Source organism: Hemicordylus capensis, chromosome 6 (assembly GCF_027244095.1).
Source record: "Hemicordylus capensis ecotype Gifberg chromosome 6, rHemCap1.1.pri, whole genome shotgun sequence".
NCBI classification, from domain to species: domain Eukaryota; kingdom Metazoa; phylum Chordata; class Lepidosauria; order Squamata; family Cordylidae; genus Hemicordylus; species Hemicordylus capensis.
The window spans coordinates 84,498,883-84,526,126 of NC_069662.1; the positions used below are offsets into that span (position 1 = coordinate 84,498,883).

The 27,244-nt window shown below is 39.5% G+C and overlaps 1 protein-coding gene across 4 annotated transcripts in view; it reads left to right on the forward strand.

Annotated features, from left to right (window-relative positions):
* Positions 1-27,244, forward strand: part of EGFR (epidermal growth factor receptor) — a 257,934-nt gene that overhangs the window by 153,549 nt on the left and 77,141 nt on the right. For all 4 annotated transcript variants that reach the window (XM_053260618.1, XM_053260619.1, XM_053260620.1 and 1 more), the window contains exons 2-8: positions 15,736-15,887; positions 17,843-18,020; positions 18,724-18,894; positions 19,609-19,677; positions 20,732-20,850; positions 24,876-25,017; positions 25,985-26,101. In XM_053260618.1, the coding sequence (XP_053116593.1) occupies positions 15,736-15,887; positions 17,843-18,020; positions 18,724-18,894; positions 19,609-19,677; positions 20,732-20,850; positions 24,876-25,017; positions 25,985-26,101 (948 nt within the window). The remainder of the gene's footprint in view (positions 1-15,735; positions 15,888-17,842; positions 18,021-18,723; positions 18,895-19,608; positions 19,678-20,731; positions 20,851-24,875; positions 25,018-25,984; positions 26,102-27,244) is intronic.

Consider the following 27,244-nt stretch of genomic DNA (forward strand, 5'->3'; position numbering starts at 1 on the left):
ACAGGGCTCTGTGGTCACCAAGAATTGACACCGACTTGATGGCACACTTTACCTTTAACACTCAGCAGTAGATCATGTCTTTGTTGGGAAGGAAACATTTGATTCAAATGTTAACATCCTTTAAGTGAAGTCAAACATCAAGATGAACTGGTGCGTTATTTATGTCACCAGCTTTATGTAGCTGTTTAAACAGAACTACATCAAGTGGCTTTTGTGTGTGTGTGAAAATCAGTACTCACTTTCTTTTCACCTGAATCATGATTTTGACATCATAGGAGCATAGGAAACTGCCATATACTGAGTCAGACCATTGGTCTATCAGCTCAGTATTGTCTTCACAGACTGGCAGCAGCTTCTCCAAGGTTGCAGGAAGGAATCTCTCTCAGCCCTATCTTGGAGAAGCCAGGGAGGGAACTTGAAACCTTCTGCTCTTCCCAGAGCAGCTTCATCCCCTGAGGGGAATATCTTGCAGTGCTCACACATCAAGTCTCCCATCACTTTTCGATAAAAGGTGTCGAGCAGTAGGCTTGTTCTTATTGGTTAATAGTGATTATCCTGTTTTTAAATGAATAGTTATGAAACAAAAAATCCAGGTACTTGAAGGCTACTTATAAAGTGAAGTAGCTACTTTCTTAGAAGACTAACTATTCTCCTTGCCATGTGTGCAGATAATCAGTAAAACACAGCAAAACATAAAGGAATATCTTAATGCATTTTAAATCTGCAGAATAATCTAATGTACTTTAAAGTCATAACTCCCTTACTCCCTTACCCTGAAAATTGTCTGAGGAAAATACAGTGTTCATGTTGCCACTCTCTTCAAATCATTTGTTGTTCCATCATGAGGGTAGGAAGAGGAATATTGTGTGTGTGTGTGTGTGTGTGTGTGTGTGTGTGTTTTGTAGTATTCTATAAGCAGATGTTCAGTCATTATTCAGTAGTGTTGCCAGGTGGGGTCAGGGAATAGAGCCTAGTGGGTAATGGCACACATTAGGTCGGGGTGACCAGGAGAGAGGAACTAGATATACAAAGTTGATAGCAAGAACTCCCAAAGTCAGCCAGAAAATGTGTTTTGCTCTGCCTCCTTTTCTATATTGTCTCAACCAACTGTTCTTCCTTGGTCCAGCCCCACCACAAACAATCCTACTCCATCTCCATCCTGTCTCTTTGCACATGGAACTTTAGTCTTCTTGTGTTTTATTTATCTTTTATTCTTTTATTGTGGTTTTTATGTTTTTATTCTTTTATTGTAAGCCACCCCAAGCAACAGTGAGCTGGAGGAATTGGGCATACATATTTTAAATAAAAAAATAGAAACAGAAACAGAAAGTCCACAAATTTCCAGAAGCAAAAGGTGGCACTGGGCAGTGCCAAGCAGACTAGGGCCATTTTCATTAGCTGAAACAAATAAATAGCCGTATTCAATTGGTAGGTAACTCAGTGTTTGTGAAAGAGTCATTAATCCATTTTTAAGAGATTAAATGTATTTTTTGTGATGAGACTTGCATGTTTGTGATGAGACTGAATTTTAATAATGTTTTTAATGAGTATGTTATTTATACTTATGAAGAAACTTTTAAAAAAATAACTAGATCTGATTGTGATTATCTCAGCTGTTTTATCCACTCTGCTTTGTGCTGTAGTGGGCTACAAACTGAATAAAATGTTGTTATTTTTTGTAAATATATACATGGTTAAAGGTACTTAATACATTCTGCTGTTTATGGAAGCCACATGGTGATGAAAAGCGGGCTGTGTTTGCTTTGTCCATTCTACTTAGTTGTATGAACTTTTTAGTTGAAAGAGAGTAACAAGTCACCATAGAAGTAGCAGCACTTCCTATTCCCCTTCTCCCTACTTTGAGCCAACATTTGCATTTGGTTTGCTAAACAATGTGTTTGCTTATAAATATAATACTAAGCCTCTCTGATTAGTTGTGATTAATTATTAGCAAAACAGTGGCAGAGAAGTAAGCTGAGATTTAGGAGCAAGATGTGCAGCATTCAACTGGCTGAGATACTAAACCCGTAATGATGATTATGGCTGTACAAGTTGCTCACAGAGCAGGCTCTGACGCAGATATGTTTAGTTTGTTGTCTTATTGTGTTTGCACTTGGGAATTGGCTGATATTTTTTTTAAGAGGACAGCTTCCCATAGCTTTGCACAAGGGTGTGATCAGGTGATGTTTCAACAGGATATTATAGCATACAGAACCACCCTGATTCTGAATAAAGAAGGAAATGAATCACAGGTACAGTGTCAGTTCTGTGTAACCACCTCAGTTTAAAAAAATATATTTATTAGGGATCCCTGTTGATTTCACTTTTCAACTTCCATGAATTTGGACAGACTGAGCTATAAATTTTGGAGATATCCAAGATTATTTAAGCTGGAGCAAACAATAAGCCCTGTCTAACTGTGTGCAGAAAAGTCCTCTGTCTCTTAAGTTCCCCCTTGTTCAGCTACTTGATTTTATCTTTTGACTCACCAGGCTCTGCACACCTGACTCACTGACATGTAGCATATTTCTCACACATGCTCACAGTCAGGAAACAACCTTTAAGGGCCTATTCTTTACTACTATTTCCTCATAAGCTGTCTTCTTACCCCACAGCCCTTTTTCTACTTGCTTAAGCCTGATTACATGCAGCATCCTTTATAGTTATTTACTGGTATTTTGTAGGCTTGTGCTAAGCTTCTGTTTGGCTTCAGCCAGATGTGAAGCACTATCTGGCTAAGATCAAAACTAAGCAAACCAGAACAAGCTCTTTGGCCCCTGGAAGCTTCACTTCAGCCTCGACCACTAAGCTCCTTAAAGGGACCAGGCAGACAGGAGGAGGCTAACCACTTCCCTGTCTCGTCACTCCCAGCCATGAGGGAGCAAGCAACTACCTTCCATGGCTTGACTTTTAAAATAACCAAAAACAATGTGTACTGGGATCTGGAACTGAAAAAACACTAGACATCCATCAATCGATACTATGACTAAACTCTACAACAAACACTTTAGTAATAGAAGCAATAGTATTATAATATAAATAGTGATTTGTAAATCACTATTAATACCAAAGAGTCATATGATGTACAATAATACATGTACAAAATGTAGATACAGAAATGGATGATAAAACCCAAATGTCCATACAATTACAGTACTCTGGTGTATAACCATTTTGAAAATTTCTTCATCAGATATTTTAGTATGTCAGCTATTCTGCTTATACTGGATGTCTTCTAGAGCTAGTGATGAAATATGTGATAATAGAAGTCCTCCTTGAAAAGTCTGTTAGTCTTTTTCCCCATACAAGAACCTCTTAATACCTAGAAAACATACACATATCAAAATAGTACCACCATAACTATATCAAGACTGACAAGCCTTTTTACAACTACTTTGTAAGAAATGAATGCTCCCCGCCATACTGAACATTCAGTGGTGCAATCTACTTAGCTTTTGTAGTAACACCATAACTAAACAGACCATGAATAAGATCCTAAATGTTGCCAGATGTAAGCTGACTTTCTAAGTACAAAACTTGTAGTCACCTCCTGGTTCCTGTAAATATATATCATAATATCATGATATATGATATCATATATCCTATTTCCTATAAATAAATATCATATATCATAAATACTTATCAAACATACCCGATATGTTTCTGGGTGAAATACAAAGTGCTGGTTTTTACCTATAAAGCCCTTAATGGCTTAGGTCCAGACTATTTAAGAGAGCGCCTCCTTTGTCATAAACCCTGCTGCCTGTTACGATCTTCTAGAGAGGTCCGGTTACAGATGCCACTGGCTTGTTTGGTGGCAACCCATGACCAGGCTTTCTCTGTGGCTGCCCCAGGGCTTTGGAATATGCCTCCTACTGAAATGAGAGCATCTCCTTCTCTGTTTTCAGAAATAACCTCAAGACTCTCCTATTTTCTCAGGCTTTTAATTAGAATTTTAATAATTTTAAAACCTTGTTTTAATATCTATTTTATTCTATTGTTTTTATTGTCATATATCTTAATTTGTAACTTTTAAATATTTGAAATTGTGTACATCACCTAGAGATGTACATTTCAGGCTGTATTGAAACATGATGGATGGATGGATGGATGGATGGATGGATGGATGGATGGATGGAAAAAATAACAATGTAATCCAAATCCTAATACTGAGTAGAGTAAATAAATAGTTTGTAAGGTGAAATCTAAATCCTACATACTATGAGTGCATGCTCATAGACAACTCAAACAACATTTAAAATGATGTTTATCATCCTTTTCCCATTAAGTCCTGGGAATGGCATGGGCACTCCTGGGGTTTCTGTCCCTCGGCCAAGTCCCTTTCCTGGGTAGAGAACCTGGAGGCTAGGGGTCTACCTCCCCTTGGTTTTCACAGAATTCAGCCCTGTTTGCCTGCCTGGGCACTCATTTATTTATTTTATGTATTGAATTTATATACTGCCTAATATAGAAATCTCTAGGCAGTGTACAGAATTAAAACATAATATAAAATAGAAAACATTTAAAATTCATAAAAAGATAAAAATAGATAATAACATATTAACATATAAAATTTTGGTTTCAGTTAAAAGCCTGGGAAAATAGGTACATCTTCAGGGTCCTCCTAAAAACAAATATAGAAGGAGATGCTCTTATTTTAGCAGGGAGTACGTTCCAAAGCCCTGGGACAGCCACAGAGAAGGCCAGGTCCTGAGTTGCCAAATGAGTTGGTGACAACTGTAACCGAACCTCTCCAGATGATCTTAATAGGTGACAGGGTTCACGACAGAGAAGGCACTCTCTTGAGTACCCTGGACCTAAGCCGTTAAGGGCTTTATAGGTAATAACCAGTATTTTGTTCAGAAACATATTGGCAGCCAGTGTGGTTCTTTTAGAATCAGTGTTATATGGTCCCTTCGGATAAACCCAAAGACCAATCTGGCTGCTGCATTCTGTACCAATTGTAGTTTCTGAACTACATACAAAGGCAGCCCCACGTAGAGTGCATTACAGTAGTCAAGCCTAGAGGTTACCAGCGTATTTACCACAGTTTTAAGGTCATTTGAGTCCAGAAATGGACTTACCTGGTGTATCAGCCAAAGCTGATAAAAAGCATTCTTGGCCACAACCTGAGAAACCAGGGAGAGTTTGGGTTCCAGAAGCACTCTGACAATGAACCTGATCTTTTAGGGGGAGTGTAAACCCATCCAGAACAGGCAGATCTAAACCATCTCTCATATCCCGACCTCCTACAGACAGTACCTCCATCTTGTGTGGATTCAATTTCAGACTGTTATCCCTCATCCAGCACAATATCACCTCCAGGCAGGCACTTTGGGGGATGTGCCATTTCCTGATGAAGTTGGTATGGAGAAATAGATCTGGGTGTCATCAGCATATTGATAGCATCCCAGACCAAACTTCCTGACGATCTCTCCCAGCAGTTTCATGTAGATGTTAAAAAGCATATGCTACATGTCAGTGTGGAGCCTTGTGGAACCCCACATTTTAGCTCTCACCATCTTGTGAGTCCTAAAGACAGCGAGAGCTAAAGTGTGAGGTTCTATCTCGCTCTCGCTGCCCCATTTTTCCCCTGGAGGTTTGTGTGGAAAGCATCTAATATTGTGAACTTTCAATAAAATTATTTGTTACAAAATAATAATTGTAAACTGCCCTGAGCCATTCTTGGAGGAGTGGTATATAAATCAAATAAATAAATAAATATCACAGTAACAGTGTTATCTGTAAGATGCTGAATGACGAATGTAGGCTTTTCTTCATTGTTTAGTATAGACAAATCAGATATTGTGTCAGAATCAACTTGAACTTTTTACTTGACTCAGAAGATGTACATGAATAATTTGATCTATATCTATCAATCTATGTACAGGTGAAACTCGGAAAATTAGAATATCGTGCAAAAGTCCATTAATTTCAGTAATGCAAATTAAAACGTGAAACTGATATATGAGACAGACGCATTACATGCAAAGCGAGATAAGTCAAGCCTTAATTTGTTAGAATTGTGATGATCATGGCGTACAGCTCATGAAAACCCCAAATCCACAATCTCAGAAAATTAGAATATTACATGGAACCAAGAAGACAAGGATTGTAGAATAGAACAATATCAGACCTCTGAAAAGTATAAGCATGCATATGTATTCAGTACTTGGTTTGGGCCCCTTTTGCAGCAATTACTGCCTCAATGCGGTGTGGCATGGATGCTATCAGCCTGTGGCACTGATGAAGTATTATGGAAGACCAGGATGCTTCATTAGCGGCCTTCAGCAATTCTGCATTGTTTGGTCTCATGTCTCTCATCCTTCTCTTGGCAATGCCCCATAGATTCTCTATGGGGTCAGGTCAGGCAAGTTTGCTGGCCAGTCAAGCACAGTACACTGTATACTTTTCAGGTCCGATATTGTTCTATTCTTCAATCCTTGTCTTCTTGGTTCCATGTAATATTCTAATTTTCTGGGTTTGTGGATTTGGGGTTTTCATGAGCTGTACGCCATGATCATCACAATTATAACAAATTAAGGCTTGACTTATCTCGCTTTGCATGTAGTGCGTCTGTCTCATATATCAGTTTCACCTTTTAATTTGCATTACTGAAATTAATGGACTTTTGCACGATATTCTAATTTTCCAAGTTTCACCTGTAAACCACTTTGGGAACTTTGGTTGAAAAGCAGTATATAAATATTTGTCATATCCATATAATTTTCTGTCATCATGCCATGATATCAACACTCCTTTTGCACTGGATACTTCTAACTGACTAAAACTCATTTCAGTCCTACTTCATGTGCATGTAAAGTCCTATTTATTCCAGATGAGTTATAATACTGTGGACACTAAAGGTTATGGATGGCATCGGTTCTGGTTACATTTGAGATCTACTCCTGAAATCTCATCTTAGTAGATATCTGGATCCAGATAAACACCTATCATTATTATGGGTATTATACCTTTAATGTTAGTAAGTCATCAAAATTCTGCAGTCCATTGCTGAAGGTACAAAAATCCATTTTACACACTGCAAAAAAATTAATTGGCATCATTCAATGCTTTAACCAAGGCAGTTTAAAATCTTTGGGACAATAAAGCCATATATTAATATTTTTACATAAGATACTTCAAACAATGTACTGCTTTGTGCATTATATTGTTTATTGTATTTCCACATTGCCAAGTGCACAGCTGTATTACTTATTAGGGGAACTCTTAATGGAATAAAGCCTCAGCTGCCTACAATGAAATGGTCCCTGGACTGCTTAAGTGGGGTTACTGTAGAATTATATTCAGCATAAATATCCAGTGCAGGGTTACTATAGAAATATATTCAGCATAAATATCCAGTGCATAAGTTTTCAGTACTATTTTTAACAAGTAACAACGGCCTGACTGCAAGACTTTATTGGGGGGGGGGTTGGCTTTGTGATGTGAAACACATCCTAGCACTATATTAAAAGTTCAAATAATCAATCAGTTTCCATTCGGGTTTTTTTTTTTTTAATTTTATTAAGACGTTACAGTTAGCATGAGATCGATTTACAAATAATGCATCAACCAGGTTTTCTTTTATGTTTAAGTTGAGGTACCCCTTTTAGGCCACCCCAACTCAGTGCTTAACATCTGTTACTCAGAGAACATCCAGAGATCTTTACATGCACACAGACTATTGCTATGTGCAAAGAGCTGAGCACTGTGGCCTTAGAAAGTCAGCTAGAACAAGACATGTCTATGAAATCTATGAAAAGTGAACAAAAGTGGACATCCAGTGGACAGCATCCAGACCAGTTAGTCATGACTAAGCACCATTAAAATCAATGAGAAAAGTTTTTAGTCATCATGACTAACTTAAATCCCACTAATTTCAGTGGGACTTAGTAATGACTAACATTTTGGATTCTGCCCACTGTATGCAAGTCTGGGCAGAATCCAAAATAAGTTAGTCATTACTAACTTACTGAAATTAGTGGGATTTAAGTTAGTCATTACATGTCTTACATTCTCAACCCAAAAACACATTACAAATATTTAACATTAAAAATATGAGAGAATTCTAATCTAGAGAACTATACAATACAATAAGACATTCAATACAAAATTAATATTGTCAAACATCTTTTGACAACAGATATTTGGTATAACTTGCATTGGGCGGGTGAGGGGCGATAATATGAAATAATCTATAGTATAAATAGAGTAATTTTACACCCACAGATTAAATGGGTTGCATTAATTGTAAAACAGAGGAAATCTTTATTTTATAATGTAAAATGTCTAGCGGTACCCTCTTCCAATTCCAAGTATGTTTGTTTTTTTGTTAACATCTTAGCCATTTCTTTTAAAATGACTAGGTTATCTTTCTATTAAATGTTTACAAAATAATGTAAAGTATAATGCTAATTTTAAAATATAAAATTTGAATATAAAACAATGGGTTACAAAATAAATTCAGTTTTGTCCTCAAGATTGCTATGTGCAGTTTATTTGCAAACTTTTCTCTTCATAATCTTTTTTTGTTTAGTCAATGCTAACAGAATAAAATAGGCAGGTGTAACATTGCATCAGATTATTTTCACAATTAAGCTTTCATGTAGCCACATGAAAACTGCTGTACAAGTAAAATATGTTTTGCATGTTTTATTCAAAATGTCTTCCAGCAAAGAAGAAAAAATAGCAGCTGACAGATTTCTATAGACAGGTTTTTTTCAACAGTTTTCTCTGGAATTGCTAATATGGCATTTTGTATGGTAGACTCAGATACTCCCTTGAAAAAAAGTAGTGGTGGTCTCATATATTTCGTTACATGCATACAGGGGTGTTGGAAAATTGGAGTGGGCTCTAGGACAGAAAGTTAAAATGGGCCCCTGCCCCCACCTTCAGAGAGGTACAAGTGAGAGAGCAAAGAGCAAGCCCAGGCACATTGAGATTCCAGTGCAGGTCATTCACCATGGTGACCAAAGCCATTTCCATTCCAAAAGCTAGGATGGAAGCCAGATTTAAAAGGAGCAAGATCATCTGTACCATCTAAGACCTTGTGTCACTGGGATGCCAACATGTGCTCTATTATCTTGCCCAAAAGTGGGAGATTAGAACCCAGCCTAGGTTGGAGGGACTGAGAGAAGGCCTCTTCAGTAGGGGCTTCATAATCCCCTCTTTTAGAATGGGTGACATTTTCACCCATGGGTGAGCATTTCACCCAATGCTCCCTCAGTGAAGCATTGTTAATCTGCAGCCAGCCAGTAGGCTGGCCTCCTTTTGGCAGCTTTTATCAGCACCAAAAGGAAAGGACAAAGAGCACATGAACTGAGGATCTTACCCACTTCCTCAGGCAATACAGACTGGAATGTATTTAATGCAATAGGACCAGATGGTGCTTGAAGCAAGTCACTTGGTACTGCCATTAACTTGGAGACCATGTCAGAACTGATGTGGATATCTTGATCTACAATGTTATGTGCATACTGGTGACAATGGCCTGTCAAAGGCTCCTTTTCACACTCATGGGGTCAGAGCATTACACCTACACTACCACAGAATAGTTCCTAAAATGGGCTCTAGTCACTGTTCAGTTCAATTAGTCATTATTCTTTCTCCAGCATTACTCCATCCGTTGCCCAAGTTGCTTCATCACTCTTACCTCTTCTCTGGAGCAAAGGAGCTGACCATACTCCACCAAAACAGAGAGGGCACTCAGAAGCAGTTGTGTCAGCTGCCCAAACAGTTTCCTTATACCAGTAACCAAGCAAATCCATATTCTTGGCTCTCATCATTTTCATGGGCCCCACACCCTTGCAAATGTTTGAGTGTGCAGAAAAGTGAAATCCTACAGGTTTTGTGTCCATGACAATGGAATTATAACAAACTCCCCCACCTGCACATCAGCTACTTGGCTTCATATAAAAACCAGATCAAGAATGTGACTTGCCACTTGAATTCAGCCTGATAGTAATTGAGGCAAACTCATGGATATTATGCTGACCTGAAGTCCTTAGCTGCTCTAGCCAGGGGGCCTTAGAATGGATGTTCAAATCTCCCAAGACAGTAAAGCTAGGTGAACCCAATGCAGTGTCTAAGACTACCTCCCTCAGCTAAGGTTGATGAGCAACAAGGTGGGTGTTACATTAGCAGAATCCCTAACCTGTCTCAAAGGCCCCTCATCAAGTACAAACACTCAAGATTTTGGGATTGCTTGACAAGGCATTTGGATAGTGGGGAAGGCTCATGAAAGATCATAGCAACGTTGACCCACAAGTCATGCTTGCTGCAAGATTAGGAAGCCTTGAGGACTGAGCTGCTAGAGCTTTAACTCTCCCACTTGGTCCAGTCAGGTCCCCAGCACACATATCCAGGCAGCATGCTGATCCAGGATAAGATAATGGATGGCAGATGTTTTCCCCTATGTGAGATATTAGGCACCACAGCACTGCATTTCCCAAGCAGTATATTGATATCTAAGTACTTTCTGCTTTGTATTTTTGTAATAGCATTTTTTTTTGCTTTACATTTGCCTTTCATCTTCTGAATTTTCACCATGTGTTTGGTTTTCCTGTTCTGTTTCTTCTTAATTCCTAAGTTACAGCTGATAAAAAATACCAAGACCAGATTTCTAGAATCTCCCAAGATAAGATAAATTAAGTCTCTAAGTTAAGAACCAAGTTTGGTGAATTAGATATGTTTCTATTTGGGTATTATTAGACTTGGAGTGTGTTTTGAAATCAAAACCAAGTTGGAACAAGGGCTTTCAATGTGTAGTTTGGGTTTATAATCAGAAACAAGTATTACATTGGTTAGCAGTTTATTATATTATTCTGGCTCAAAATAGAAAGCTCTATTATACATGCCACAGGGATAATAACATTCAGCAGTATTGCAGAAACTCATCCCATCCCATTCCTGGAAACAGAAACCCCATATACAATAATGGAGTAATGAATGTGGAATGGCATGCACTGTCCCTTTTGAGATCCTTAGGCAGCAGCCTTCTTCTCAGGTAGCCACAAGGGCAGTAGTGAGCATGTATCCTTGTTCTGATATCATGAAATAATAGTTGGAAGTACAGTCCAAGGGTTTGGATTCTTGGTCTTGTAGGAGTTGTTGGGCTGGCTCAGATGATATACCCACTGGCATATTCCACCACCTACAGGCAACTGTGGTTTGTACAAATCCTAGTGCAAACCAGATCTTGATTGGGTTTGACACAAACCAGAGTTTCCCCATACTTGGATGAAATGGGAAACTGGTTTTGTTACATACAAACTGCAAATGGAGGCTTAAATTTTCCTTTGCTTGTGGGCGGGGGGGGGGGGGGGGAACAGCTTGCCATCATGCCATATTACATTCATTGATTCATTGTTGCATCTGGATGCAATCTGTGTTGCTGTACATATTGGAGTTGTTTTAATAGAGCCAATTTGCAACAAATCTGGATCTTTCTGTGTCGATTAAGTAGCTTTCACATTGTTACCTTTATCAGAGATCATAGTCTGCAATCCTGTACTCACTGCATTTATTTCATTGCAAGTTTGCTCCTATAACTGTGGTATTTCAAATGTAACCATCTTGTAGAAATCTTGTCTGTAAGGATATGCTGAGCATTGGAACTCTAGTTTGTGCAGCAGTAGTTCTCATTGGTTAGGCTTAAACACAAATGTAAGATATAAAGAAGTCCTCCACTTTCTGTCCAAAAGAGCTCACTGTGATTCTACTGTTAGCATAAGTAACAAAGCATTACATTTAACAACTCAGAAAAAGTTTCCTGCATTCTTCTCTCTCTCTCTCTCATTCTCTCTCTCACTCTCTCACACACACTCACACACCATGGAACACAGTTCAAAACCAAAGCTAATTGTAAACAAAACAAAAAAATCACCCACCCAGTGGCTGACATCTTGACTAATGCAGTCTGTGTGTACCAGAAAGATGCATCTGTGCTGCAGCAAGCTTTCCTAGCTGCGCAACATCAGGCATGCTGTGGGGTGCACATTTTGCCAGTCTCCTCTGCCTCTGGAAGTGCTCTGTGCCACACAAAAACATGTCAGCTGAATCTACCCACCTGACTAGATTGGTTGGGAGGGCTCTGCTCCACTTGCCGACACCTACTGAAGCTCAATTGTCGAACATGCAGGACAGGGCCTTCTCAGTGATTGCCCCAGGCTGTGGCTGAGATATGTATGGCTGTCTCTCTCCCAGCCTTTTAAAGCCTATTCTTTCTTTTTTTAAAAAGACAAATTCATAAAGGTCTATCACCACTTATAAATCATGCTAGTTAAATCAGAACCTCCATGTGCAGTGGGAGGGTTACCTCTGAATACCCATTCCTGGGGATAAACATCTGGTAAGACCATCGTCCTGTTTGGGAGTGTTCAGTGTAATCTAGCTGGCTCCTGTTAGAAACTGGACATTGGGCTAAATTGACCTTTTGTTCTAACCCATCAAAGCAGTTCCTATTTTATCTCCTGAGAAGGTTAAACAAAGTTAAAGATTTATTTCATGTAATTGACATAAATAGAATACTCTGAAGTAATTCTCCTGAACTCTTTGGAGACTTCCTTAAGGCTAGAAAATGGTCTGTCATATACACCTCCTATGTGGGTTTTTGCTATCTCATGGAACTTTTATTTTGTTCTGTCTTTTGATACTGCCTTCAGTACAACTATCCAGCAAGGAATTCGGCTGCTTATTTCTTTTAACAGGAATCCTCAAGGCCCACTGCTGTGAGCCCACGTCAAACCGTATCTTTGTGGCCTTGTGTGTGAAAATCATGTAATCACAAAAAGAAACATCAAAAGCATTTTGTTTTTTTCAGACAGCTCTCCCTAGTTAGTTCAATGTGGCATATGAGTATCTCTGTGTGAATGGACATTTTCCCCCATGGCTGCAGTTATTTCAAGCTTTCCTAAAATTCTTAAGGTTAAATTTTCATGAGTGGCTACTTTTATAGTATGTGCATCTTCAGAGTATACAATATGTATAACTATAGAGCAGGCATCGGGAAGTACATTCAGAGGACTAGCCCCAGGGGTTGGCAACTCTGGCACTCCAGCTGAACTCAAGTTGAAGAACTCAACTCCTGTCATTGCCAGCCACAACGGCTGAAGTGCCAAGGAGGCCTACACCCCTGTACTAGCCAATGATCCCAGCAGAGGATACTTAGGTTAACCCCAATTAGGGTTCCCCTTTTTCATAGATATTAAAACCTAATATTTTGTTTTGATTATGGCCACCTGGATCCCATCAGTTATCTCATCACCCAAATTTTGTCAGGACTTGCTGATGCTTAATTTTCCAATTCACTGCCTCCTTCCAGCCTCTTGGACCGCTTTTTTATCACTCCAGAAAAAGTACTGGATGCCATGTACCATATTAACAAGTCACAGATAAAGTGGACCTTCCAGTTCACTTCTTACATATATTCAAATATGTGTAATCCCAAAATTCATTAGCTGCCTTATCTTCAGGGACTTCCTGGCTAAATCATATTGTCACCCTATTCCGGTAGATTGCCTGAGTTTGGCTTTGCTAGCATGAGTCTTGCATGGTACAGAGCAAAATTTTAGGTTCTTCCTTATTCAGTTGAGGTTCTGGTTCCATTGTCCCTTTTTCAGTATGAGTTACCACAGACTAGCATAGCCTAGAAAATAGAGTCAGCACTCCCCATCTTGATTTGGGCCTCAAAGACCAAGAAAAAGTGTGGGTGTATAGAAAGCAAGTTGGAAGCAAGCACAATTTGTGACATTGTGCAACATCATTACTGATCATGTGGCATGTCTGTTAAGGCATCCTCCTTAGGTTCCAGTTTCCTGCCTTTGTGGAGCTTAAGCCAGGTTGAGATAGCCTTAATTCGAAGTCTTATTTGTTTTGCCATCTAATTGTCTGTTAACTATTCATATAAGAGAATATTAAAATAAAAAGTAAGGACAGAGTGAGCCTGCCATAAAGCAGAAGTGTCTGCAAGACGGTTTGCTTAACACAATGTAGTTGTAAGTAGCAAATATTAGTGTGCACATTTCTGTTACCTGCATAGTTTGGAAATAATGAAAGTAGCATGAAGCAAGAGCCCACACAGTGTTCTAAAAGTTTTGCAGCAGCCTGCTTCTACAACAGCCCTGGGGCTGCATTTTATGTGTGTGGCAGCCCCAGCAGTAATACCAAAGTTACACTGTCCAGAATGTTGGCCACTACATGCTAGAATCCTGCTGCCCTTCAAAATCAGATGATTCCAGGGAGCCAATAGTCTTCTACTGCTTTTTATAAAGCTCTAATATCTGTTGCATTTTATTAGTCTGGGCAGCCCTGTTGCAGAGGCAAGCTAGTAACTTGTCCAACTGCATTGTGTGACTTTCTACCAATGTTCCAGGTACTTGCTGCCTTGCAAGTCGTGGGAGATTAGACCTTGCCAGCACTTGGACCTGAGCACCTGACACTGATTATGTGCTGTTCAGCTTTCCCTATTGTTGGCATGGCAAGGAACACTGGTTTAATTTTAGCTATATAGAAATAGCCTAGACGCATGTGGAAAAACTAGTAATTTTCTTCTTTATAGAATACATGCTTTGGAGAGTTAGGCAGGTTATATACCAATTACATTTCACCTGAATAACTTTGTTTTATTCTTTTTTAATAAGTTAAAAATAGCTGCATGCATTCTCCTTTCATTTTATTTTTCCGATTTTGTCACCCTGGCTTTGCCAAAGTAGTAACAATAGAATGTAAGACACGTACTAATTTTTTCTATTAGTCAGCATAAGCCTGTATAGCCTTAATTGTTCTCTGTGTGGAGCAATTTCTCTTTCCCCATAAAAATGCAAATTTAGGCCTTTTGAAGTTCATTTGGGTTCCAAGCCAAAACCATGTCAATGGAATTCCCATACATATAATATAAGATTATATCTTATCCTGAATTTTATATTCATTGTTGTTGTACAATCCCTAGGAGATCTGAGTTACCAGAGGTTAGGAAAAGGAGATGTTTCATTCTGTATCCCACAGTTTTCATTTGGTCACCTTGGAAGGAGTGCAAACTGAGTAAGCTTGCTCAGAAATCATTTATTTTTATGAACTGAAGTCATTTATATCAATACATGCTGTATCAAGGAAGAGAGAGGAAATAGTCAGTGGTGTGCCTGGACCAGTTGGGGTGGTTCGGTCCGAATTCAGACCAAATTGCAGGTATGCGAGCCAGTCTGGCCGAACCAATTGGCTGGGGTGGTTGGTTCAATGAAGCAGTTGGTGATCAAATCCCTTGAACTGGCCCAGTTTGTGGTGGTCCAGTTCAATAGCAAACCAATTCTGCACATCCCTAGAAATAGTACAGTTGTGACTGTGTCATAACTGAGGGAGGTTATTGGTTGACATATGGTATCTCACTCTTGTGTTTACTTCTCCAATACAATTAGCCATGCACCTTCTTCAGGTTGGTGGTTCAACTTGCAACTCCACCACATCCCTACTATTAGTCATAAGCAGTAGTTTGCCCATTTTTTCCCCAATAAGAGAAATTGAGGATGGAAGGGGATTAACATATTCATCTTTATGCAGTTAATGCTCCTTTATTGAGAGGAGCACTTCTAATGAGATATTTTTGCATTGGCATTTTGTTAGGTTCTCAGTTGCTTATAAAGTTGTTGGCTAATAGCCACATGCTCTATACATGGCTACTTTTGATGCTTTGTGTGCAGTGTATCATGTATTATTACTTTCCCCCTCCCTTTTCTGCAGTTTGTCAAGGAACCAGCAACAAGCTGACACAGCTTGCAAGCGTGGATGAACACTACAATAGCCTGAAGAGGATGTATGAAGGCTGTGAGGTTGTACACGGCAATCTAGAGATCACCTACGTGAATCATATATATAACCTCACTTTCTTGAGGGTTAGTATGGTGAATCATATTGCTCTTGTTCAAATAAAGATAAATGCTCAGGAGTTCACTAAAGTTCTGGAAGCACAATGAGATCAGCAGCTAGTTCTGCTGGTAAACCACTTGTCAAGCAAAGAGACGCTGATAGCAAACTAAAGTTTCTTGTCCCATCCCCTAAAATATCATTGGTATAAAAATGCATGGTAAAAACTGAGTACATAAATTCATCAGGAGTTTGAACAGTTGGCTAGGGCCTGCTGTTTTTATTTAGTTTTTACCATTTCTGTATTATATTTAATTTATGAATATATTCTTTTGCTTAATAATATTGGAAGTTGCTTTATTCCTCATTGGGCATAGCTTATGTTTGCATTTTCTTTGTGGTATTAAGCTGTTAAGATTAGTGATGTGATTTCATGTTTGCGTGAGAGAAAGATATTTAAAATCTTCATTAAGCAAGTAATTCAGGAAAAAGGGTCAGTAAACTGGTTAGTAATTTGTGTTCTGTCCCCCTCCCCCCTAAAAGATCCCCATATTTTCTGTGGCTATATCCTGTCCACCACATATGAAATAGCATCCTTGGGATTTTACAGTATCCAGTAACTCAAAGAGGGTTTTCTGAACAACAGGTGGATCTCACTATATGTGGTACCACTATTTGCAGTCTGAAAATAGGTACCCAGCCTCGGCATATGAAGATACAGGAAGTGTCTTCCAAAGTAATTTCTGGCCTCCATTTGGTTTAAAGGTTCCATTTTGTGATTCTTCTGGGGGGGGAATTTTTCCAAGTGAGTTTTCACGGAAAATTGACCAAATTGACAGTTTGGGGGGGCACTGCTAGACAGATGGAGACTGACAGAGCATAGTACATTTATTTTCACCATTTTTCACAGTTTTTCCCATGCAGGTTCCTAACCCCCCATTGCCCTAATGCTTCATTATCTGTGGTTTCGTTACCTGCAGAAATATGTGGGAATGGAATTCCCACAGATAATGGGTTACACCTGTAAATATGCTTTTGCTAGAAGACATGACCATCAATTATCATTCTGGAATTCCTCCTCATAGCTATATATTATTGTTTCAAATAATATGTGGGGCCCTCTATATGGGGCTGCCTTTGTATGTAGTTCAGAAACTTCAGTTAGTTCAAAATGCGGCAGCCAGATTGTTCTCTGGGGTAACCTCTGAACAGATGCACTGGCTGCCAAAATGTTTCCAGGAAAAATACAAAGTGCTTGTTCTCACCTTTAAAGCCCTGAACGGTTTAGGTCCAGGTTAACGTAGAGAGCTGCGCCTTCTGTATGCTCCCCATCACACATTGAGGTAATCTGGAGAGGTCCATCTCCAGTCGCCACTGCTACAACTGGTGGCGACTCAGAACTGGGCCTTCTCTGTGGCTGCTCCCAACCATAGCTCATTGTTGGCCTTCAAGAGAGCCCTAAAAACCTATTTGATCAGCCTGGCGTTCCAAGGTTTTTAATTGTTTTTATATTGTTATAATCCATTTGTTGTAAATTGTGTTTGTTTTTGTTTTTTAATTTGCTATGAACTACCCAGAGCCTTTGGATTAAGCAGTATAAACATGCAATAAATAAATAAATCTATAATATAGTTCATATCAATTTGCATTATGTTGTGTATTTTAGTTTGAATTAGTTTAAGTTTGGTAACTGTGGAAAAAATATGTAAATAAAACCAGGTTACATCTGAAATGAGAATATGAAATGTTGATTAATATATTGCTGTTTCCTAAAAGGCAAAACATCAAGTATGTATTATCTTTTTTAAAAAACCAAGACAAGCTGAGGTGCGGGAATCCACTTTTGTGGAGTTATTAGTAGGTTTTTCCTCCTAGATATTGTTAGTCAGGAGAATAGAGAAACTCAGGAGAGAAACGTGCTGAAAGAAAAATGGCTGACCCTCTCTCTCTCCTCTCTCTCGTCCCGTTTCCCCCCAACACCTAGAGTATACAAGAGGTGGCTGGTTATGTGCTCATAGCAATAAACACAGTGAAAAGTATTCCACTGGAGAACCTCCAGATAATCAGAGGAAACACCCTTTTTGAAAATGCTTCATTAGCAGTTTTGTTAAATTATAATGAAATGAGGGGACTTGAAGAACTGCCAATGAGACGTTTAGCAGGTAAGAAGTTAAAAGGGGGGGAATAGGTTTTGGTCACAAATCCTTGTATCTTTAGCAGAACATGTGTCCCTATAGTCTCTCTTCTTGACGGTTTGGAATTAGTCCAGCAATTCGTGCTCAATTTTCCATTATCTGTTGGTGAGACATGGAAGGCTCAGCATGTCTATTGATATACTTGAACTCTCAAGATAATTAACAATATCATCGTCATCATCATTGATGCACTTATAGCAATTCAAAGCATTTCAGAGACACCATACAACAATGCTAAACCAGTATTATGATCCCCATATTGCAGATGGGAAGCTGAGACTGAGAAAGCATGGCTAGCAAGTTCATGGCAGAAGGGAAATTCGGGTTTCATGGTTCACATTTCAGTCTCTTCACCTGTTCAGTGCACTAGCTCTCTTTAATATGTTGAGTGCTTCTTTGCTTTTAATCATATCGGTCTTCCCAGCAGCCCTAAGAGGAACTATTACTTTCCATTTACAGATGGGAGGACTGAAAAATCAGCGATTTCTGTATATGGTGGCATTACTTCCATTCAAATGTAGTATTGTCCACAGGACCATGCTGACTTAAGTAGTACCTCTCCACAGACACTGATATTACGTTATAAGCAGTCAGCAGTGGACGGAGGCAGGGACTGAAAAACAAGCTATATGAAAGTTCTTAGTGTCTTTGCTCTAAACTTTTTTGGTAGAAATTCTAAATGGAGGAGTGAAATTCAGCAGCAATCCTTATTTGTGCAACATGGATAATGTTCTCTGGGATGACATTATTGATAAAAAACATGGTGGTTTTGTAATGCTTGATAAACTTGATGGAATAGGAAGATATTCGGAGGAATGGTCAAGGTCTGATAATAAAACTTGTAAGTATGCACTGAAGTATAAAATACTAATGCTGTTTATACCAGCCTATTGATATACTGGCAGCCCAATGGAATCCAAATCTGTTTCTGAAACTAGAGCAGTCCCAAATAAGCAAAGCATATTTTCTCTCCAATAGTTTTAGGAGTTTGGCCCCAATAACAGTAAGATACGTAGGGACTTGCTTAAAATATTACTAGTCCCAAGTTTTTCCCCTCTTATGTTTTTGTCCAGTCAAAAACTGCATAATATATAAACTGAGGGCTACTTCACACATTACTGAATGTATAAACCCAAGATATTAGTTCATTAAATGTATGGCAAGCATGTACTTGCAAATGTGTATTGTAAGGGAGACTCTTCGAGGAGACAAGTTTGTTCTCTCTGCCATGTACATTTGATGGCAAGCTCAGGTGTAAGGTATGAAATGACCCTGTTTCACATATTTTATTAATATTTGAAGCCAGATATTACAGTTTTATTAGCTCCATTTATCATGAGTGTTGCCCAATCATTTTAAGCCCTCAGTGTCTCACACTGCGACACCGTAGGTGTTGTAGCCACAAACCATTCAGCTATCTGAATGAAAAAGAAAAAAGTTACATTATTATTATTCCTTTGGGGAAAATATGTATGATATTCTCCCTTAAAATATCAATAAACAATTTTATTCAGAAGCCTTTGCAAATGTACTTTTTTTTTTTAAACTTTCCTAGGCCCCCAGTGTCATCATAATTGCACAAGAAGGCACTGCTGGGGTGCTGGCCTAGAGAACTGCCAAACAAGTAAGTAGATGAGTTTATTTCTCTTCCATTACTTACTTATTTATATAAACACACATTTATGTATCTATTTATTTATTTGCTGAACAATATTGCAATTCAGACACATAGATCATAATATGGGAACAAGAATGTCATTTTACTTTTTTTTTTTTTTTTTGCTCTGTTCTGTTATACCATGACTATACACATCTCATCAGGTGTGAATTTTTTTTTAAATCTTGGCTGCATTAGTTTCTATTGCAGCTAGTGCATAGATAGACACAGCTTACACCAATCATTGGGGCTGGTTCTGGTTCCTTCTTAGCTGTAGGGAGCCAGTACCAGCCCCACACCTCCTATATTGACTTCATTATTCTCCCCACCCCTACACGTCCCTATATCGACTACATACCATCAGCAGTGATGGTAGCTGTTAAAGCTAGCTGGGATTTCAATTTAATTGGGATCTGATACTTCTTATGGTTCTGGTCATGGCTTATGAAGTTCAGTGAGAACAGATGTTCCCTATATAACCTTGTGTCCCTGTAGCCTGAGTAAGAGAGCACTTTTGCTTGACAAAGGCAGGGTCCAACTTACCTCTCCCCCCACCCCACAGATGATCAAGAAATGCTTTGTGGAGTGTGCCTCACGCTCATATACAATCGGCACTGCTCCAAGCAGCGCAGATCTCTGGAGGCAAGGGCAATGTATCCCGGCCTCTGGGTGCGGTGCATTGGGGGATATCCCCATGAGATGAGTGCTCTAGGTGCTCATCTCTGTGTCTGCTCGGGCTGCCTGCAGCCCAAGCAAACACACGATCCTGGGTATGGGGTTTGCTTGAGCCCTTAATCCTGGCTAACAGACAGGTTTAAAAGTAAGGTTAGGTGCTGTGGCGTACGAGCCACCTAACCCAGCCTGGGCTGCCCTAGCCTGGGTTAGGCTGCCCTTGAGAATAGGCCCGTGGTGTCCCAAGATGTTCAGAGAAAAGAGATTTCTCTGAATATGTGTTTCATTTTTTCCTCCTTGCTATGATAATTACAACAATATAATTTAACTCAGCATATTTGTCTTCTAGTAACAAAAGTTGATTGTGCAGCGCAGTGTTCTGGCCGATGCAAGGGGAGTGCACCCAGTGATTGTTGTCATACCCAGTGTGCAGCAGGATGCACAGGTCCTAGAGAGAGTGACTGCTTGGTAAGAAGGCCTGAAAAACTAAATCCAAATCCTGTCAGTTTGGATGTATTAATTAAGCACCTTTATTCCCAATGTGCTTGTGACAATATCTTCAAAACAGAAGAAACATATGACAAAATTGTTTACAGTTTTACAAAAATTAAACTTATTATATATTTTTATCTTGCCTTTTGCCTCCAAGGTATTTCAGAATTTACCAAAAGGTTGCCAAATATCTATCAAATGGTTTATTGCTGTTTTACATTGTCTTATTCAATGCTCATGTCATCTTTTTCATGGCACTGAATAGTTATTGAGCTCTATTTTATTTAAAGTCACCATTATTCTGGCTTCCTTTGGAAGATTCCCTACTGCAATACGGTGTTCCTTATTTACATACTATTTTAACAGACCCAGCATAATTGCTTGTGGTAGCAAAGGAAGCCTGTACAGGCAAACCTTGGCATTTGCGGACCTGACACCCGCGGTTTTGTCTATCCGTGGTTGGCTGATTGGCACCCAACCTCAGCATATGCAATAAAAATTGGCACTCAAAGGGTTAAGATCCGCTGGTCAGGGTGGGTGGAAATGACCACCAAGGTAATTTCCACCCACCACTTTGCAACTAGGGGCCATTTTATGGATGGTTTTGTTTTTTAAAAAATAAAATCTCTGAAAGTCATGATTCCACACACCCCTCAAAAAAAAACCCAACCCACAGTTCGGCACTTTGGGAGGCATTGCTGGAATGCTGGAGTCCCGCCAACTATGGTAGGGCACTTTATTTGTCATTTCCCCCTGTTTTTGCCCATTTTCTCTGCAATTTTTCAGACCTCCAGGAGCCTAACCCCTGTGATGCCATTGCCCCAATTACTCGATATTCACAGTTTTGGTATCCGCAGCACTAGCTGGGAATGAAAGCCCCGCGAATACCGAGGTGGTCCTGTACTGGATAATTAACAATATAGTTTTTTCTACCTTTGCCCAATAAGGCTGAATTACATGGCCTCCCAACAAGATGTAGAAGAAGCATATTTAAACTAGCTGATGTTTGGCTCTTGGTAATGATTGTTTTAAATCCATTTTAAATTAGTATAAATTTAGAAGTGAGATATAAGAATAATCTTCCATAGGAATATTTTTATTTACATCTCTTTCCCAATTAATTTTAGTTTCAGCCGTGTCCATTTTCATCAAGATATTTTATAGTAATCCTTTATCTTGAATTGATTCTTTAAAACAGATCTTTTAAAGTGGACAGTTCTGATAATCCCTCGTCAGGCAAAATTTTGTTAAACAGTGGGTGACATCCTGACTCACAAAATGCTTGCATAACAAGCAGAATTATGCTAGAGCAAGAAGATGTCATAGTTGCACTAAAAATATGGATTTTCTGAATTATGCTATTGCACTATAGTGCACTTGTGAAAAAGTCCCACTAAAAACATATGAGGTGTGCCGCAGGTTGCACAACTGTTGTGCAAGCTTTGCTGATCGAATGACAATAAAGGTTTGATTTGTTGTGCAAGCATGCTTGTGGTAGCACGGCTCTAGTCTGGAATGCAAACTCCAGTCTTAGCATATCTAGCTAATGTAACAGCTTTGTACTAGTGCAGTGTCCTTCTGCAAGCACTTCAGTAGTCAGGATGTCGGCCAGTAGTTCTAATGGAGCCGACTTTCTGCTTCTTGTAACACAGTGACTTGTACCTATGTCCCCCTCCCATGTACTCTGAATTGGGTTTACATCTGACTGTCAGCATATGAGTTACTAAGGGGAGTTCCCTATACCTTGAGGCTGCCTTCTTGGAATCCCGGGTCCCCTTGGACTCCTTCTTATGTGCTGTAGATTTGGTTTCTATTGGATTGTAAATGCAAAGACTGCGTGCTAAATAGGACACGCAGGCATGGGGTATGCATTAGGGATGTGCACGAACTGGTCCGGAGGCCATGTTGGAGGCCTCCGAACCAGTTCGGAGCCGGACCGGTCCGGCAGTCTGGCACCGAGGGGGGGTCGACCTTTAAGGGCGGGGGTCTTCCCTCCCGCTGCTCTTCCCCCTCCGGTGCTGTAGTTTCAAGCGAAGTTTTTGGGGCGGCAGTGTTCCCCGCTGCCGCCCCTGCCCCCGTCATTGCCTGGAAGTCTCCGTAATAGCAGCACGCATGTGTGCGTGGCGGCGCGCGTGCACCTGTCGCCACCATGCATGCGCACGCCGCCTACGTCACACGCAGCGTGCGTGTGACGTAGGCGGTGTGCACACGCATATGCATGCTGCTATTACGGAGACTTCCAGGCGACGACGGGGGCAGGGGTGGCAGTGAGGAACGCTGCCCCCCAAAAACTTCGCTTGAAACTACAGCACCGGAGGGGGAAGAGCGGCGGGAGGGGGAAGTTCTACCCCCCCCCGCCCTCAAAGGTAGACCCCCCCTTGGTGCTGGTCCGGACCGGTCCAGACCATGCACATCCCTAGTATGTATCTCATAAGCCTTTTCCTTTCAGAAACTAGGCTAAAAATTAACTGTAGTTATTGCAAAACTGAGTCTTTCACCTGCTGCCATTGCATTATCTTGAAATAAAATCACATATTCTCCATGTACCAAGTCAGACAATTTAGAAATGTGTTTTTTTTTAAATTTCCAAAGGATTAGCTATACTGTCTCTTCATTTATGAAACAGATGGATGGTGATACAATGAAATTGTCTGAGAATAACGTAAAGCTTAACTTACTGGTTTATTTTGCATCTAAGCCAGTAACTGGGATGCATATTTTAACAAAACAGTAGGACCTCGTTGCTCACAGATCTAGCATCTGTGTTTTCGTGTGTCTGCGGTCAGCTATTTGGCACCTGATCGTGACATATGCAAGAGAGAAATGGGAGCAGGGTTAATCTGCATATCCACGGATCGGGGGTGGCTGAAAACTACGTCTGAGGTCATTTCTGGCCGCCATTTTGAGTACCAAGGCCATTTTATGCTTGTTTTCAAAGAAAAGCATGCTTTAAAATTACAGTGGAGTGGAGACCTTTGTGGGGCATTGCTGGAACACTGCAGATCTGCAGAGCACAGTAGGGCACTTTATTTGGCTTTTCTTGGCTGTTTTTTGGCCCATTTTTTGCCATTTCCCTGCCCTTCAGAACCTAAGCCCCAGATTTTCATTGCCCCAATGCCTCAGTATCTGCAGTTTCGGTATCTGCAGTACTAGCTGAGAACAGAACCGCCATGAATATCAAGGTACTCCTGTCCTTGGTGATGCAAGACTGCTATTTATAAGATTTGTCAGCATAAGGCTGGCCTCCCCCACCCAGATAAATGGGCCCAGTCTAGTTTGCACATTGTTCAGGAAATTCATTTGTGTGGCAGGGAAATGCACAAAGTGATGTCAGAATAAAAGTAAATTGCACTAGACATTGTAAAACAGATTAGATTTTAGATAGCTGTCTTTTTTTCCTTTTTTTACTAGAGCCATTTTTATATTGTAACATATACCGAGTATGCACACCAACAGCACTATATGAAGTATTAGATGATGATAAACTTGCAGACAGGATTGAAGTCGCAGCCCTCCTAATGGCAAATTACAGCAGTTCTAATGTTGGGATTGGTATAGTGAATGTTGCTTAGGATTGGTTTCAAAACTTTTGAATTGCTTAAAATTCATTGTTTGTTTGTTTGTTTGACATATTTTTATACCACCCAAAACTTGCATCTCTGGGCAGTTTACAACAAAATAAAAACAGAATTGATTGACATGGTTAATCATGCCATGAGAGCCAGCGTGGTGTAGTGGTTAGAGTGCTGGACTAGGAACGGGGAGACCCGAGTTCAAATCCCCATTCAGCTATGATACTAGCTGGGTGACTCTGGGCCAGTCACTTCTCTCTCAGCCTAACCTACTTCACAGGGTTGTTGTGAAAGAGAAACTCAAGTATGTAGTACACCGTTCTGGGCTCTTTGGAGGAAGAGCGGGATATAAATGTAAAAAAAATAATAATAATTTAAAAATACAGACCAGAGTTCCTTTTGAACTATTATTTCATTCTTTGCTGACAGGCATGTCGCAAGTTCTGGGATGATGCAACCTGTAAGGAATCGTGCCCACCTTTGCAAGTGTATAATCCTATTGCTTATCAGTTAGAAGACAACCCAGATGGCAAATATAGCTTTGGAGCAACTTGTGTAAAGAAGTGTCCACGTAAGTCGGCTTAACCATTATTTAGCAATGCTAGTTTGAGAAGACCAAGGGTCAGTTTCTGCTTTCTATCCAGGATACTTCAAATTAATTCCTGCTAGCTGAGCCTCATTGAGATGTTCTTGTGCCCTTGGATGTTCATTCTAGAACAATGATTCCCTATGTTGGGGTATGCTAATGTACTGTAAGAAAAGAATCAAGTTATTTAAAGGCTCTTCTGTGAGATCTTTTACACTTACAGAGGTAGACCACTTTGTGTCTGCATGATTCACTACACAGATTTTGCATTCTTTTAATTGGCCTTTACAAGAGGTGAGTGCATCTGGTGTGACTGGATCATTCTGATACAACAGGATAATCAATGCTTGTAGGAGGCTGCCCACTGCTTCTCTGTATGAGTCACAAATCACTCACTTGCCTTGTTCCATACACCTCCAATTTAATTCAGAAAAAGTGTGCCTTGGCGATCAGAAGTCTGGGAAATATTATTCTAGAATAACCTATGAACTGAGATTCTGTTTTTACGTCCAGTGCTCTCCATAAAAATTTTGTAATGTGCTTTCATAACGTACTAAAAATATATTTTAGATATATGCTAGGGAGCACCTATTTGTATAAAAATATCTGTCTGCTCAAGTCATTTGATGAGGCTCTGTATCGTCGTTTTCCATTTGAGGGTTCTGGTCTCCAGGGCCTTTTTCTGTCCTGGCACTCACATTCAGAGACAGTTTCACATTCAGAGACAGAAAAACCAATGTGGTTGCCTTGTATCAATTAGTCAAACTCTTTTTATTTAAAACTTTACTGCTACTATTTTTATAGCCTGACAACTATTTATCTTGGTTAGTTGATAGGTTTTGTTTTGTGAGTTGTTGTGCATTTCAATAACATTTTTGAACATTATCAGTTTTTATGGGAAAGCAAGTTGTAACCCCTGCTTATTTCCTCTCTCTCTCCCCATATATTTCAGATAACTATGTGGTGGCAGACCATGGCTCATGTGTCCGGGCATGTGGTGGGGAGTTTACTGAGGTGGAACAAAATGGCATTCGAAAATGTAAAAAATGTGATGGCCCATGTAGCAAAGGTATGAAAAACAGAATCATTTTGTCCAATGCAGGTGAATAAAGAGTCCTAGTATTGGTTATGATTGAGAAATTACACAAAGTTTCAGCTTGTCGTATGTCCAGTAATCAATTTCTTATATCTATCAAGGTGGATAAAAACCAATCATTAAAAAATAGTTTAGATTTTATAATTAAATATGTTTTTAAAATTTTATTAAAACAATTTGTTAAAAAATGAACCTAGATCAAATATATAATGAATAATAATCATAACTTCTATTTTTCTATAAACATGCTTGTTAATGCAGTATATGGAGATGAGATAACAGACCTACTCAGTCCTATTCTGCAGGTGGCGTGTGTGCACACATGCACACACAAACACACAGTCAAGCCCTTACCTCTCTCTAAAATTGCAAAGATAAAGCAACAAAAAATGAGCACCACATATTCATACAGTCCTGAGGAGACTTATTCTGGGTGTAAATTTCAGGGCTAAGGGTGATCAGTTTAAGAACTATGTTTGCTGATGATGTTTTAAAGGAAGTCACACCAGTGAGCTGGTAAAGTCACTTAACATTTGGATTTGGAGACCACTGAAGTGGTAATCTAGAGAGGCTCCCCGCGCTTTCCTTTGGAATAATTCATTCTAAATTGAGAAATAATTTGGGAAATAAATAGACAGGAATGCTTGTAAGCTTGTTTAACAATCGTTTTTTAATCTAGGTTTAATGTGGGTTACCAACACTGAAGTGATTGTGTGAACCCATGCCAAAGCAGTTTATGGTCTGAGATTCCCACTTTGGCTGGAATGAATGGTAATCCACATTAAACGTAGACTCAAACGATTGTGTGAACAAGGTCCGTCTGTCTTTTCCAGACTATGAACAAACAGAAAGACAAAGGTGAAGAAGGCTAATTTAGCCCTACCGCCCAAAGTTTCTCTTGCTGACCTGGCTGAAATAGCCTATTTAATTTTTATTTCTAAAAAACTTAACATTTATAATTAAAATAGTTAATAATTCAAAATTACATGTGCTTGTTAAAATATTTTTGTTGGTTGTTTGAAAAAAACTAACCAGAATAATCAAGCTTATTAGTTCGATTTAAAAACCTGTTTGGTGGTGGCTCTCCTAGGACATTGTGACAAAAATACACACGTG